We start from the raw sequence: 15,217 nt of genomic DNA, 5'->3' as shown, positions 1-15,217 counted from the left end.
AAACAGCCAAAACATTGAGGATATAGTACATATTTTCCACTAGTTCTGAATGTATTTACAATTAAGTTTGACTGAGTATCAATAAAAGAGTGTATATAACAGCCAATTTCTGTTAATTAGCGCATCGCTGCATTAGCTTTAGCAACATGCTAACCTAAAACTGGAATCGGTCACGAATTGAATCTCCAGAGCACTTTGCTATTTAAACAATGCACTTTGTAGATTTGATCTCTAAATAGTGAGCTCCAGAACACTAACTTATGAGGTTCAATTTCAGTGGCTGTCAGTGTAGAAAGCAGACAGCAAGGCAGCTCACTAGATTTTGGAAAAGATCTAGTGAGAGAAACTATAAACAGTGGAGAAGAAATAATCTGCCAATGAACTCCGCTGTAGTGGAAATTGACATCTCTTATAATGGATACCCCTTTCATTTAGTAGACAGAATTGACAAAATTATTTATTTATTTCATAATTAAATAAAGAAAAAGCAATAACTAACATAATGGAAACATCTCTTATCCTTAACCACACACGTCAATTGTTCCAGACAAACTTAGTTTCTTTTATTTCTCAGATTGTGAACCAAAATGACTATTTTCGGTATGCGCCGCATACTTTCTCAATACACCCAAGCAAGTGGAAAATTAAATGCGCAGATGGAGGATGTTAACCCTTGCTAGACATTTCGCGGCTCCAGTCGAAATGTTCCACCTACATCTGCCCGGCATACCGGCAATATATGACGACTACCAGAACTCAAGTGCGTAGGAGGGCAGAGGTCACCAGTTTTCCTGGCAGAGCGAAGGATCTGATCACTGTCTACAATGATTCAGTAGCAGAGAGAGGAAAAATGGGGAATTCTGGCCTTTTCTACTGAAATGACACATTTTGACAACATTTGACTAACAGTGCTAGACAGAAATCAGATACTTTGCCTGCCACACCTACGTTATCGGCTTTAAAGAGACAGTTCACTCCAAAATAAAATAATAAAAATAAACCATGACTCACTTTTCCATGGAACTCCAAATAACAACCAAAGTGAAACTTTTTTTAAATTATCATATAAGTACAACTAACTTGCAAGCTTTATACACAATATTTGTTTTTACACTATTAGCAGAAATAATTCCTTCAGCATATATGTAGTGGGGACACATTGATGTTTTATTTTTATTTTTAAATCAAATTGTTACGGTGATTATATAATCTGTAATAAAAAATGGTACTAATTAATAAAAATGCAAAATAGACACATTCGCAAGTTGGACTTTTGGACCTCTGAACATGTAATAAAGCATCAGAGTGCCTTATAATAGGTTACCGTGGCTAAATGTAATCAACTTTCCATTGACACACTGCAAGAATAACCTTTACGTAAAACGGCAACACTTGTTGTCATAATTAGATTCACTAGGGTCATCTGGGTCCTATTAGTGCAAACAGCGAGAGACATTATTCTCAGCGGTGGTCTCCAGCAGGGGTTTAATACTTTGATTGCGTCTAACTTCAAAATGCTAATTTGTGATCTTTAGTAAGAACATTGATGTGGAAAAGTGTGTTGAGTGCGTCTGAATATTTGTGCATGATTATACGTACGGAGACAAAAGAGACCGTGTGTTTCTGTCGTTTCCAAATCGTGGTTCAAATATGCGGTTACTTGGACGTTAATTGAAATTGGTCAAGTTGGCTCAGTTTATTAATATTGATGAAATGTAGTGCTCATTTTTTCCACACATAATGATCTCAAAGAGCATCCATTTACACTGTAGAAGTCGTCTGTACCTTTACAATTACCGTTCTTGGCGACTATCCCAGAAACCCAAGTTAAAACAGCAAGAAACGTCTGGTTCTTACCTCGCAGGTGAAAGTAGTTGAGATGATTCTGTGCGGCCTGTTGCACCGTCTCATGTGAGCAAAGTTTAACTCCATTGGGGAACAGAAGGTCTCTTTTCCGCCTGGAGAGAGCCATTTTCCCCTCACCAGACTCGTAACTCAATGTTTTACCTTTACCTACCACCATTGAGCGATTTAAAACGTCCTTAGCATCCACAAAAGTTGTATATCCATTTGCTGAATAATCCTCATGAGCTTCAGCACCTCATGGAGAACGAAGAGTACATGATCACAAGATTGCAAGCATCACAAAACTCATCAAGATCCATTTATAGAGTAGATACGTACCTGCATCAACGGAACGGTGTCCGGTCAACAAGAATAGCAACGCCACAGCCCAACAAATGCATTTAAAAGGTACATCAGGCATAATGATTGCTTATTCCAGCACACTTTAGAGAAAGAATCATTAATTTTTTAGTAATTTGGGCATACTCGCAGCCCCAAAAACTAACAAATAGAGTTGAATTAATTAGTCTGCATTGTCAGTACACCCGGAGGGATGCGATCACGTAGCTTTGAGCTGACGTCTCCCCATGTGGCTTAGCAGATGGCTCTTTGGAAGATTTTTCTTGCCCACTAATCCTATTTGTTAATTCTTCAGAGGAAGCTTGTCGAGAAGTCAGTGATACTCTTTTTATTGCCCACCTGTGGGATCCGTCTGGATGCAGAGACATCCAAACGCCGGTATGTGGATTAAGTCGTGTAATTTGATCCGCTGATGAGTTCAATTATGATATGAGAGTGGCTCCATGGCTGCTGTTGTGTGCAATGGGATTTAAATCTGAGAGAGTTGCAATGATATCAGTGTACGGGGTTTATTGCGCAATCTACCGTAATGCTGCAAGGAAAGATCTCTTGTTAAGTGTTTGACTGGATGTGACTTGATCTTTTAGGGTTATCCCTTTGTCTACAAGATTGCCACGTGCTGTGACCATACAGCTTACAGGGACATCATCTTCATTGGGTTTTGGGTGTATTCCATCATGGCAGGGATTGTATGAACAGATGGGGTACAAGCATGAGATAATGCCATGTTTGGGAAGGTATCAATGGGTTGGTGGAGGACATCGAAAGCAAAGCTGTTCACTCAACATATATCGACTCGAGAGATATATAAATTACACTTTGTAAAGAGAAACTTTGAAAGTTGGCTTGGCAAAGCCTTGTCTGGAAGCTTAAGTTTGGTTTACAGTCTTACTTTATACTTTATTGTCAGACGAGTCTGACATTTTTCTTGCATAACAGTGTTTGTTTACAACATCTAACATACATTCTACATCGACATACTTATATCATACCTTCAAAACAATACAACATACATACAACAAATCTGAAGGTTATGTTGGTGTTATAGATAGAACGATTGGTTGATAGATTTATAGAGCAAACATTTTCATGCATGTCAATGTCAAATAAATGCTTTATAATCACTTTTTGTTTATATTAAAATAGTTTTAAAACAGGGTTATTTTAGTACCATTTATGTAATATCATAATACTATCATATTATTTTGAATAAGCTTATATTTGTATATTTTAATTTTAGTAAAAAAAAAAAAGTATATATATATATATATATATATATATATATATATATATACAGTATATATATATATATATATATATATATACAGTATATATATATATATATATATATATACAGTATATATATATTTCTGTTTCCAACATCATACTTGTAATGTAAGTACTTATTTCAGATAGTTGGCAAGGCAATTTTTTTTAAGTTTTTAAGTTTTAAGTGCAAAAGACAAAGTACACTCTGAAAAATGCTGGGTTGTTTTAACCCAATTTTTGGTCAAATATGGACAAACTCAAACATTGGGTTAAACATGTAATTTATGAATGTAACCAAATGGCTGGGTTTGTCCATATTTGACCCAAAATTGGGTTAAAACAACCCAGCATTTTTTTAGAGTGTAAGTGACCGCGACGGTGACATTTCAAGGTTTAATCGGTAGATGTTATTTATTGGATGAAATGGTAAGTAGTTGGATGCTTGCCCGGTGGCGATCCAGCAAAATCCCCAGTGTTAAATGAACTCTCCTGGTAGGTCCGTGTTCATTTAACACTGGGGAAGATACAGTACTGTCCAGACTGACCGGATAAAGCTGTAATCGTCACAGACACTTCCACTCACATTTACTCTACTTGCTTGATATGATTTAGCTGAAAGGCACTTACAGTTTATATCCACATAATAAATATTTAAACAGAGAGATGTTTTGTAGAAAGTCCTGGCTGCTCTTTTCCACTTAATGAACGTGAATGACATTAATCTGCGGAACAATATTTTTAATGATAATATATCCAATGTACTGAATATTGTATAGTATTATTTATATAATTATAGTAATATAAAAAAAAAAAGTAAAAAAAATCTCATTAATTTTAATTATTATATTTAATAAATAATACGTAATATAATGATTGTTATTGTTATTACTAAAACAAGGATGTGAGTGGCCAGTTATTTTAATTAATTTAATGATATAATAACACTAATAATAATAATTAAAAGCGAATTAATTAACGTTACATTATGATGAATATTTATAGTAATTGTATTATTGATTATAACTAATATTAATTTATTACTATTATTATTATAACATTCAATTATTTAAAATAGTTTCAGAACTCACATTCTTGTTTTAGTTCTAAAATCATACCAACATATTAAATAATAATACATAATAAATAATAATAATAAAGAAACTTTGTTTTGTGATTGTGATTGCGGAAACTATTTTTAAATTTCTGATGACTACGATGATGATAACAATAAATAAGAAAGATTAAAATTGAATTATGTACTGAATTGTAGCTTAGTATAATTTCTAATTATATTATTAATTATAATTCTTTCATATGAACCTATTATTTATATTACTATTATTATGACAAACAAGGATGTGATTGCAGATCTATTTTAAATAATTCTGATGAGATATTAATAAAATAATTAATACATATTTTTTTCCTAAAACAAGCATGTTATTGCAAAATAACTCGAATGATTTAATAATAAAATTAATTAATTGGTAACACTCACAGTTTCCATCGTACACGTTACATGTAGTTACTAAAGTAATTACTATAAATTGTGGATAGTTACAGGCAATTAACTTTAACACAACCTTAACATTAATTAATATTAATCAGTACTTAAATATATAATTACACTGTAACTCAGATATAAAACAAAGTGTAAACAATTAGTTAAATAAATGAATACTATAAAACAAATCTTTAACAATACTACTACTAATAATACTCATAATTATTTTTTTTTAGCAATCAGATCCTTCCTTGTTTTGATTGCAAGGACTGAACCTGAAACCAGTGGCCTAGTTGTCAGAGTAGATTATGGGGTATGAAACAGAATTGAGGGGGCTGTGCAGGATCCAGTCTTTTCAGAGGCTTTATTTCCGCTCTAATCTCAAGAGTCTAGTACAGATGAACTAATCTATTGCCATATAGTGTAAAGTTGCAGCATCGGGCCTGACATTGCCTAAACCAGCCTACTTTCATTGTCAGACCTGATTAGAGGAAAGCCCAACAACGGTCTTAAATCCCACTGCAACACCCCAGTCAGGACATGACTTTAAGGTCACACACACACAAACAGAGAGAGAGAGAGAGAGAGAGAGGTTAGAGCTGTCCAGCTATGACATGGGAGTCATAGATCATATAAATCATATATTTGAATATTATCAACAGATCAATTAGATTAAAAAATGCATTCAAACTTCTTAATAAAACAAAAAATTTAGGGGGCCTTTTTAGTGAGGCAAAACATAACAAAAGGTACAAGGAAGTGGAGAAACAATAATCTCTTAATTTTCTTGCAGAAATCCTTCAGTATCCTCAGGAATAATCTCCTAGTCAACAACATTTGAATTAGTGAGAGGAAGAGATGGCACCCAGCAGTGACCGCTTTAAATCCCATTCCCATCCAAACACCTCCCATCTGCTCCGATCGACAACACTCTCCTTCAATCCCACTCCGTTCGTGCATATTCAACCCTAATGAAAGATGAGCTTCATGTTTAATACCCATATTGGGATGATGTATATATATATATACAAAACGTACATCTCTGATTTCATCACATTTTCCGCCATATTGGATTTTGTCCAAAACCTATTTTTGACAACTAGTACTAGGGGTTTCGCCAACTGGAACCAAACCAGGGCAGAAATATTCTATATATTCTATATTCTAGTCAACCACTAATTAGCAGATTTTTTTTTTATTTTCGATTCACCATCACGAAAAAAAAAAAATTGAAGTGGGTGTTTTACTTTTACTAAAATGCTATAACCTTTGAACCAAATGAGATATTTTCACCAAACTTGGTACACATATGAGCAGAGCTTGGCAGCACGGACAGAGGTGTAATTACACAACCGTTAAAGGAGTAGTTTGAGAAAACTGGACTTCAATGGGAACCAAACGGTTCAAGGCCCAAAAGACACTTTCAGTACAAACTGCAAACTGTTCAAAGAGCTTTAAACAATTTCAGACGATGAATAAGGGTCTTATCAAGCGAAACGCTCTTATCACTCATTTAAAAGAAAAAATAACAAAGTTTAAGTTTTATAAGCTCAAATCCTCGCCTTGCTCTGTTCGTGACTCTCCTGGTCGAACTCGTTTATCAAAATGAACGAATCTTTTTTTCGTGTCATTTGGTTCATTCAGCGAACTAAATTAATGAGTTGACTCGAGAAAAGATTTGTTCATTTTGATGAACGAGTTTGACCAGGAGAGTCACGAACGTGCATCACAGAACAGAGCAAGGTGACCATTTGAGCTTCTAAAACTTAAACTTTGTTATTATTATTTTTTTTTTTAAATGAGCGATCGTTTCGCTTGATAAGACCCTTATTCATTGTCTGGAATCGTTTAAAGCCCTTTGAACAGTTTGCAGTTTGCACTGAAACTGTCTTTTGGACTTTGAACCGTTTGGTTCCCATTGAAGTCCATTATATGGAGAAAAATCCTGGAATGTTTTCACCAAAAACCTTAATTTTTTTCGACTGAAGAAAGAAAGACGTGGACATCTTGGATGACATGGGGGTGAATAAATTATCAGCAAACGTTTTTTTAAAAATGAACTACTCCTTTAATCCAAATGACTTGAGAATGGGGACAGTCCCGTATCTTGAAAACCATGGCCGCCATCGAACAATGAAATTTGAACACTTATAGACAAGGTTACCAGAGGCTGATCGGAATGAAACTCAATGGGTGGGTCTGTTTGACTCGTGACCCCTAAAGTCTGTGAGAATTCTTTACGCATGGGTGTAGATGATATTACGTGATGTTTAACACATACAATATTCATATCATATGTTAGGTCTCCTCATTCTGAACAAATTTGCATCAAGAACCACTAAAGCATGGAAATTTTGCTGTATACTAAACATAGGTTATTCTATGATAAATATATCAAATAGTATACTGGATGGTGAAATAACTCGTTCTATTTTGCATTCTGTCATTATTTTTAAGACAATTGAGCATATTACAGCCAAATTAGGTTTAACTATTCTCAAATAATATATAAAATTGACCCCGGCACTCTTTGTAATTTCTTCTTCTTTGAAAGACCCACAAATTGCACAGCTATAGCAAATGTTTCCATTTACTACTAAATACTTATTCTTTGTTGTCATGCATCCAATTAATACAAGTTAAAATCCATAATTATTTTCTCTGGAAGCAAAACGCACACAAAAAACCAATCAGCGTGGGCTTTTCCCAAGTCGAATGCTTAAAGTAGCGCAGCAGGGGTTTATAAAGCCTATATAGTGAAAGCTTACTTTCATTTTCTTTCAAAAACGTTCATTTCTTTTCATCACTCTCCATTTTGAAAGTTTTCCATTAATGAAAAGCATTTTAAATACATGCCAGGTACTGGATAAATACAGTTTATGATGTTTATTATTATTTTAGTAGGCAGTGAGGGGTCCAGCTGAGCTCTGGCCAACTCACACAAACATTAGAGAAAAGCAGGGCAATGCTTTGTGTTTCAACTTCATTACAGATTGTCGTGTTCTCTTGTGCCTCTGGAAAAAAAAGACTGTGTTTATGTCCTTCTTTTGTCTTTAATGGACCAAATAACGGCATGGGGCTTCCAGAACTGCTTGAACTCTCAGAAACACAATGCTTGTTTGTAGTGATGGCACTATTGGTTCCAGCTGCCGCTGTCAGGGGTATATTTTTAGATTTAGTGATGTTCCGTCAGTAAAAGCATTACTCAGACTAAGATCACTTGGAAATCTTGGAAAGATAATTGACGTCATAATGAAACAACAGTGACTTTTCACTATTATTTACAACAGGATAAAATATTTGTCTCTGAGTAACATGTAATTAATTTAAGCCACGAAATAAACTTTATTCGGTAAAATAAGTATGATGAACTACACAAAAAGCATAAGCACATTTTATATTACCCAAGCAAATTTCACGCCGCCTTATACATGTTATCACGCCCGTCAAAATCTAGCTGTCGGTTGGAATATTAGAATAAAAAACATCGATATAAGGCATCAACCACTTCACTGAATACTAGGCGGTTAAGAAATAAATTGTTGGATCCAAACTAAATCCCGTTTTCAAATCCATGTGTCATTTAAATATCACAACATCAATGTCTGTCAAAAAAGCGAGGCACGCGTTTCCACTACCGGATGTTTTGACTACATCATTGCTTTCCGAGATGAGGGAAAAAAATGCTGTCTGTCGACGATAACATAACACACGAGTATAAATCTGTTCTTCACTTGCTGAAATTGAATGAGCAGGAACTGAGTGAAATATCCAACACATTCTCATCCTTTGGCGTCATATAGGTGGTGCCATATGACATTTCGTTGAAATACTACGCACATGGCTTTAGCGTCAATTTAAAGGGTTAGTTCATCCAAAAATGAAAATTCTGTCAGTATTTACTCACCCTCATGTTGTTCTAACCCTCTATGTGTTTATTTGTTCTGCTGAACACAAAGGAAGATATTTGGAAGAATGTTTTAATCAGACAGATCTCATTCCCCATCGACTACCATATGTATTTTTATCTACTATAGTAGTCAATGGGGAATGAGATCGGTTTGATTAAAACATTCTTCCAAATATCTTCCCTTCTGTACAACAGAACAAATAAACACATAGAGGTTTGGAACAACATGAGGGTGAGTAAATACTGACAGAATTTTCATTTTTGGATGAACTAACCCTTTAAATTGACGCTAAAGGGTGCCATGTGCGTAGTATTTCGACGAAATGTCATATGGCGTCGCCTATATGACGGTTAGTGAACATCATTTTTTTTCATTATACAACTTTGGCAATAGATGAACCGTCAAATGAGAGATCTTGAGATGATTCCCATGTATGTAGTCGTCCAATTTGCCTATTTCGTCAAATGCCTATGCAATATTATAATCTCGACAGATGATTTATTTACTGTATGGAATGTAGTTCCAATACTTTCTTCTCAGTTTTTTTATAAGATTAAGGCAATTATCAAAGTTTGATCAAATCTGATCATTTTCCAATAAAAGATGATACATTTGTACATTACATTTAATGATTACTTATCAGATTTTGACTAATAGTCTAAATATGCTACACTGTTTGATTATTCCTGCTGCTCCTGGACCTGCTACTGATAATAGATCTGGTGACTATGGGGGCCATTTTAGGAAACCAATTTGAAATGATTCAAGCTTTGTGATATGGTGCATTATCCTGCTGGAAGTAGCCATCAGAGGATGGGGACATGGTGGCCATAAAGGGATGGACATGGTCAGAAACAATGCTCAGGTAGGCCGTGGCATTTTTACGCCAAATTCTGACTCTACCATCTGAATGTCTCAACAGAAATCGAGACTCATCAGACCAGGCAACATTTTTCCAGTCTTCAACTGTCCAATTTTGGTGAGCTCTTGCAAATTGTAGCCTCTTTTTCCTATTTGTAGTGGAGATGAGTGGTACCTGGTGGGGTCTAGTCCATCCGCCTCAAGGTTGTGCGTGTTGTGGCTTCACAAATGCTTTGCTGCATACCTCAGTTGTAACGAGTGGTTATTTCAGTCAAAGTTGCTCTTCTATCGGCTTGAATTAGTCAGCCCATTCTCCTCTGACCTCTAGCATCAACAAGACATTTTCGCTCACAGGACTGGATGTTTTTCCCTTTTCACACCATTCCTTGTAAACCCTAGAAATGGTTGTGCGTGAAAATCCCAGTAACTGAGCAGATTGTGAAATACTCAGACTGGCCCGTCTGGCACCAACAACCATGCCACGCTCAAAATCGCTTAAATCACCTTTCTTTCCCATTCTGACATTCAGTTTGGAGTTCAGGAGATTGTCTTGACCAGGACCACACCCCTAAATGCATTGAAGCAACTGCCATGTGATTGGTTGATGAGATAATCGCATTAATGAGAAATTGAACAGGTGTTCCTAACAATCCTTTAGGTGAGTGTATATATACTATGAGGTATTAAAATACGAAATTCAAACTCAATTTAAAATATTGAACTTTTTTTATTCAAGTAAACTAAATATTTGTGCAGAAATCAATAAAACGGATGAAATTACATCACATTTAAAAAGCCATTTTAATACAAATAAATACAAAGTTAAATTATAAATATATCCTTTATCTTTTAATCAGTAAAAAAAAAAACAACAACACAAAAAGCACACAAACAAAACGACAGGCCCTAATTGTTGTTTGTATGCTGACAGAACATTTCCTCGCCGTTGTTATTTGAGGCTCTGCTCAGCCCCGCCCCCTTGTCTCCGGTACAGCTGCAGCACCAGCTCCCGCAGCTCCCTCCTCTTCATGCGCACCTGATTCCGTGGAAACCAACGCTCCAATCGCAGAGGGACATCGAAGTGAACCACTGGATTCTGAAAGTTGAACAAATCAAGGGCCGATTTATTTACTTTACGACCGCTAAAAAACACAAGTATGAATATAATCTCGATGTACTACATTCGCCAAGTTGTCGTTTTCATGTGATTAACAGCTTTAGTTGTGTCGCTTCACTGCCATTCATAAAGTCTCCCATGGGCTCATGGGATAGTAAAGTGGGGACTTTTGCCTACTCCGCAAATTTCTGACATACTTCTTTTGTCACATACTGAGTTTCTCCAACTACATATAGTAAGGAAGTATGTGATTTCAGATGCAGCCTATGTAAAGCTGACATTTGGAAGCTAGTTAGGACACGACTACAAAATAAAGTGTTGCATAAAAATCTCATGTTCCGCATAGGATTGGTTTGCGATGGTAGGGTTAGGGTTAGGTATTGGGTATTAACAACTTCAATCAGGTGTAACTTGAGTTCCTGAGATCCCAATCTCTTACTTGCCTTACTGAAAATCCCACCAAACGGCTGAGTGCAAAATGTCAAGCGACTTGTGTGACCGGCGTGTCTCTAGTGCTGTAATGTTAGACTGTACTCTGACATTTAGCACCGAGAGAGCTAAAAAGCACTGACCCGGTACGAAAAGCACCATGTAGACGAGGTACCGTGAGAAAGACGACATTGCGCTATCGGCTCAGTATGTAGGTACCTGTAGGAAGCTCTCCACGTACTGCAGTAGGTACAGGCCACAGTCGCTGCTGTTGTCCTGGAGCGGGACCCTACAGAGACTCCCAGTTAAGCTCTCACTGGTAAAAGTTCGAGCGCTTCCTTTCCGAACCTCCCACTCCACCTGCAGGTACCTGAGGGATGACATCCACAGGTGAACCACAGGGATGTAATATGAAGCCATTTAGCTCTCTGACATGATTAAACGTAATAAAACCTGTCCAGAATAGGGCTGCAAGATATATTGAGATTAAATCAACATCGTGATATGGCTTAGTGTTGCACAGGCTGCAATTTAATGAATATATGCATATGCGCTACCGGTTTCAGAGTGAAGCGTGGCATTTACACACCGGATATTAAGCGTGTAAATGAACACAAGATTCCCTCTGAAACCGGCAGTGCATATTTTTATTTGCTGAGAACTCGTCAAAATAAAAGCTTGATGGGTTACCGTTTGAAAACTATGAAATTATGACGTAAATATTAGTACTGCAAAATAAAATAAATTACATTTTTCAATTTTTATTTTACAGGGCTATAGTATTCCAATATATATACATTTTTATATTTTCTATTTTTAGTAATAATCACATCATATCATATTTCATTATCCATTATCCAAATCATATGCACATCGAATTAAAAATCACATTTTTAAGCTTAAAAAAAATATATACAAATATTTTGCCATTAAAGTCACCATAAAATTGACAATACATTTTTTTGGCAGTATTTAGCAGTATTTATTATAAATAAAAATAAATGAATTTTTTTTTTACTTGAACGAGGGCGGGACAAACTGTCACTCACATGAGATGCACCAATAGCAAACCACAACCATCCAATCAAGTCCCGCCCTTCCTGTTTCACTCGGATATACGTCACAATATGAAAGAGTACACTATTGCACCTTCAGTTTCAAGTCGACTTTAGTCTTCAGAGTACAAAGCAATTTTTAAAAATATATATATATTTTTATATGAAATCACCCCACTTACTCTATAATGATTCATTATTTCCATGTATAGCTATTCAAGTCATCTGGAATTTTTTTTTTTTTTTAATAAATCAGAAAAACTAAATAATTGAATTGTCAGTTGTTGTTTTTTTCCCCAATATCATGCAGTCCTAGTCCAAATACAGTTAAACATCAATACAAATAACTCAAACATAAATCCATTCCCGTAATTGTAATTGCATTACGGTGATTGACTCACTCTCGTAACAATGTGTAGATCCGCTGATGGTAAGACAGCTTTAGAGAGTCCATGACCAGAATACAGGGCCTGAGGTTCAACCGGGGAAACAGACAAAACAGCAGATCAGATAACGGGATAACGGGATCTTACCCGAGGAGCCCTCTTTTAGCACGGCAGGCTAACACAGTGTCGTGAAGAAGTATTTGACCCAATGATATTTGCCCCCTGAGATCAAGATCAAGAGATTTTTACCTCCTGCAGACGGTCTCTCTTGTGCAACTGTGTGCTGTGCAGTCCTAAAAACACACAAAAGACCCGTCAGATTCCCTCATGCTGTTTTACTGTACATGGAAATCCGTTAATAAACTGAAGTTCAAACTGTAATGTCAAGCCAAGGATTGGCTAATGATATCTGAGTATTTAAAATGTGTGTGTAGTTAGATTACCGGAAGGTCATGTGATCTCAATCCCTTTTTTGGCAGCTGTGAATTGTCTGGAATTAAAGAAAAAAAATATTTTTTAGTCTGTTCTGAAAGTTGGCTTGTCTTTACAATAAGGGCACAAAATCTGTTTGTTTTTTTTGCAGTGAGAACTATTAGATATGTTATATATATATATATATATATATATATATATATATATATATATACACGAGTGGTATTTTTTAATGAATAAAAAAAAAAATATATATATATATATATATATATATATATATATTAAAGGGATAGTATAATCATATTTAATAAACAATTCAATTTCATCTCTGGTAAAATAATAAAAATATTTATATAATCAAATAAATAATATAATATAATAAATAATATTATATAATGTAAATAATAAAAAATATATATAATTAAATAAAATCACATATAAATACAGTACATATTGTATTTGAAGGTGCAAGTGATACCTCTTTGACATTCCCCTGCTGAGCTCCCTTTGGCTTTCTGGCTCCCATCCTGGGACACAGGGCCTTTGTCTCTCCACTGTACGTACTGAGTCCGTTCCAGACCGGGAAAGCAGATCACCACGAGGTACCAGTGAGCCCTGGACAGACAGTAAACAGAGAAAACAGCAGAGGAAGTGGAAGTCAGTGATCTGTGATAAAGCTTTATTTCCACCGCCAAAAACATCCTGTAGCAGTCGGTCTGGATACTGATAAAACAACAACAACATTTCTTTTTCTTTTGATGGTATACAATATAAATATAATATTTATGTATCTGCTCTGAAATGGCAAAAAAAGAAACAATATTTGCCTACATATATTTCAATTAAAATTATTATGCTTTATGAAATTATACACTAACTATATATATATATATATATATATATATATATATATATATATATATATATATATATATATATAATGGCATGCAATACTTTTCAGATATTTAAATGGATCATTTGTTAATGTACGTTAATAGAAATGTAGCAAAATACCAAAGATTGCAGAATGATCTAATGAAAGGCTCTAATGTTCCACATGGTAGTGTATTCGAACATGAAAATGAACAATTCGCCAGGACAATCATTGTGAAAACACTGTGCATATTTGCTATGTCACCGAGACCTAGCACAAGATCTGCGATTGTACATTCCCAAGCTTGTGAACCATCTGTGTACCATTTCGTACTGTGCGAGAGTGTGCATGTAGTTTCAGTGAATGTCCTAATGGGGCAATTTGCTTTTATGAGAACATACGACGTCAGAATTCCCCCTTCCCGCTCTCTTGGAATCAGAGACTCGTTTGACCTTGTTTAAGTGATTTATCCTCTCGTCCATGAAGCACAATCCGATATCCTCCGCTGTCCTCGGACATCAAACAATGCTGAACATCTACACGGGGTTTCCTCGTTCAGCTCGGTCATAAAAACAAAAGAACAGTCTGTAACGCGAGTCTGGGGTGTCGTAACTATTTGCAAGGATTTGCGCAACGCTCTGACGTCGAAAGCATACCAAGTTTACAATCTTGATTAGTTATGTCACATTTTACTTGTTGGGGATTCACTCTGTACAAAAACATCAAGTTGATTATAAATAAATACTGTATTGTTCAAAAAATTTTTTAATAAATGGATACTTTTATTCAACAAACAAACAAATTAAATTGATCAAAAGTGATGGTAAGCACATTTAAAAAAAGATTTATTTCATACAAATGCTGTTCATGCATAGTGGTCACTACAGTGGACAGCTATTTAAAAAGCATTTTCTTGAATTTGCAAGGGTTTTGATGGGAACGTTGCACATCAATCTCTTCAGTGGACCCTGGTGCATCATCCTATGCATTGCAACAAAGTTGTAAGCCATTGAGTTTTGATTTTGACCAAACCAAGATGGCCAATGGCCAGTCAGACATGCCAAGGTGCTCCGGAATATCCACCCATTCCTTCTATCCTAGGACACTCTTGTAGGTAAAAAAAATATTGCAGTATCTAACGAGTCATATCACAGTAAAATTTTCCAAGTTTTGA

General features: G+C 35.4%; 1 protein-coding gene across 3 annotated transcripts in view; it reads right to left on the bottom strand.

Annotated features, from left to right (window-relative positions):
• Window positions 1-10,457: 10,457 nt before the first annotated feature.
• The window catches only part of senp7b (SUMO specific peptidase 7b), a 30,061-nt gene continuing 25,301 nt past the window's right edge, over window positions 10,458-15,217 (bottom strand). For all 3 annotated transcript variants that reach the window (XM_039694766.2, XM_039694765.2, XM_039694767.2), the window contains exons 17-22: window positions 13,648-13,784; window positions 13,181-13,227; window positions 12,987-13,030; window positions 12,753-12,821; window positions 11,516-11,666; window positions 10,458-10,846 (exon numbers count right to left, since the gene is read on the bottom strand). In XM_039694766.2, coding sequence (XP_039550700.2) covers window positions 10,700-10,846; window positions 11,516-11,666; window positions 12,753-12,821; window positions 12,987-13,030; window positions 13,181-13,227; window positions 13,648-13,784 — 595 coding nt within the window. In that variant the 3' untranslated portion in view covers window positions 10,458-10,699. The remainder of the gene's footprint in view (window positions 10,847-11,515; window positions 11,667-12,752; window positions 12,822-12,986; window positions 13,031-13,180; window positions 13,228-13,647; window positions 13,785-15,217) is intronic.

This window comes from Pimephales promelas, chromosome 2 (assembly GCF_988280905.1).
Source record: "Pimephales promelas chromosome 2, fPimPro1.hap1.1, whole genome shotgun sequence".
In the NCBI taxonomy this organism is placed as follows: Eukaryota; Metazoa; Chordata; class Actinopteri; order Cypriniformes; family Leuciscidae; genus Pimephales; species Pimephales promelas.
This window is presented reverse-complemented; position numbering and strand designations above follow the sequence as displayed.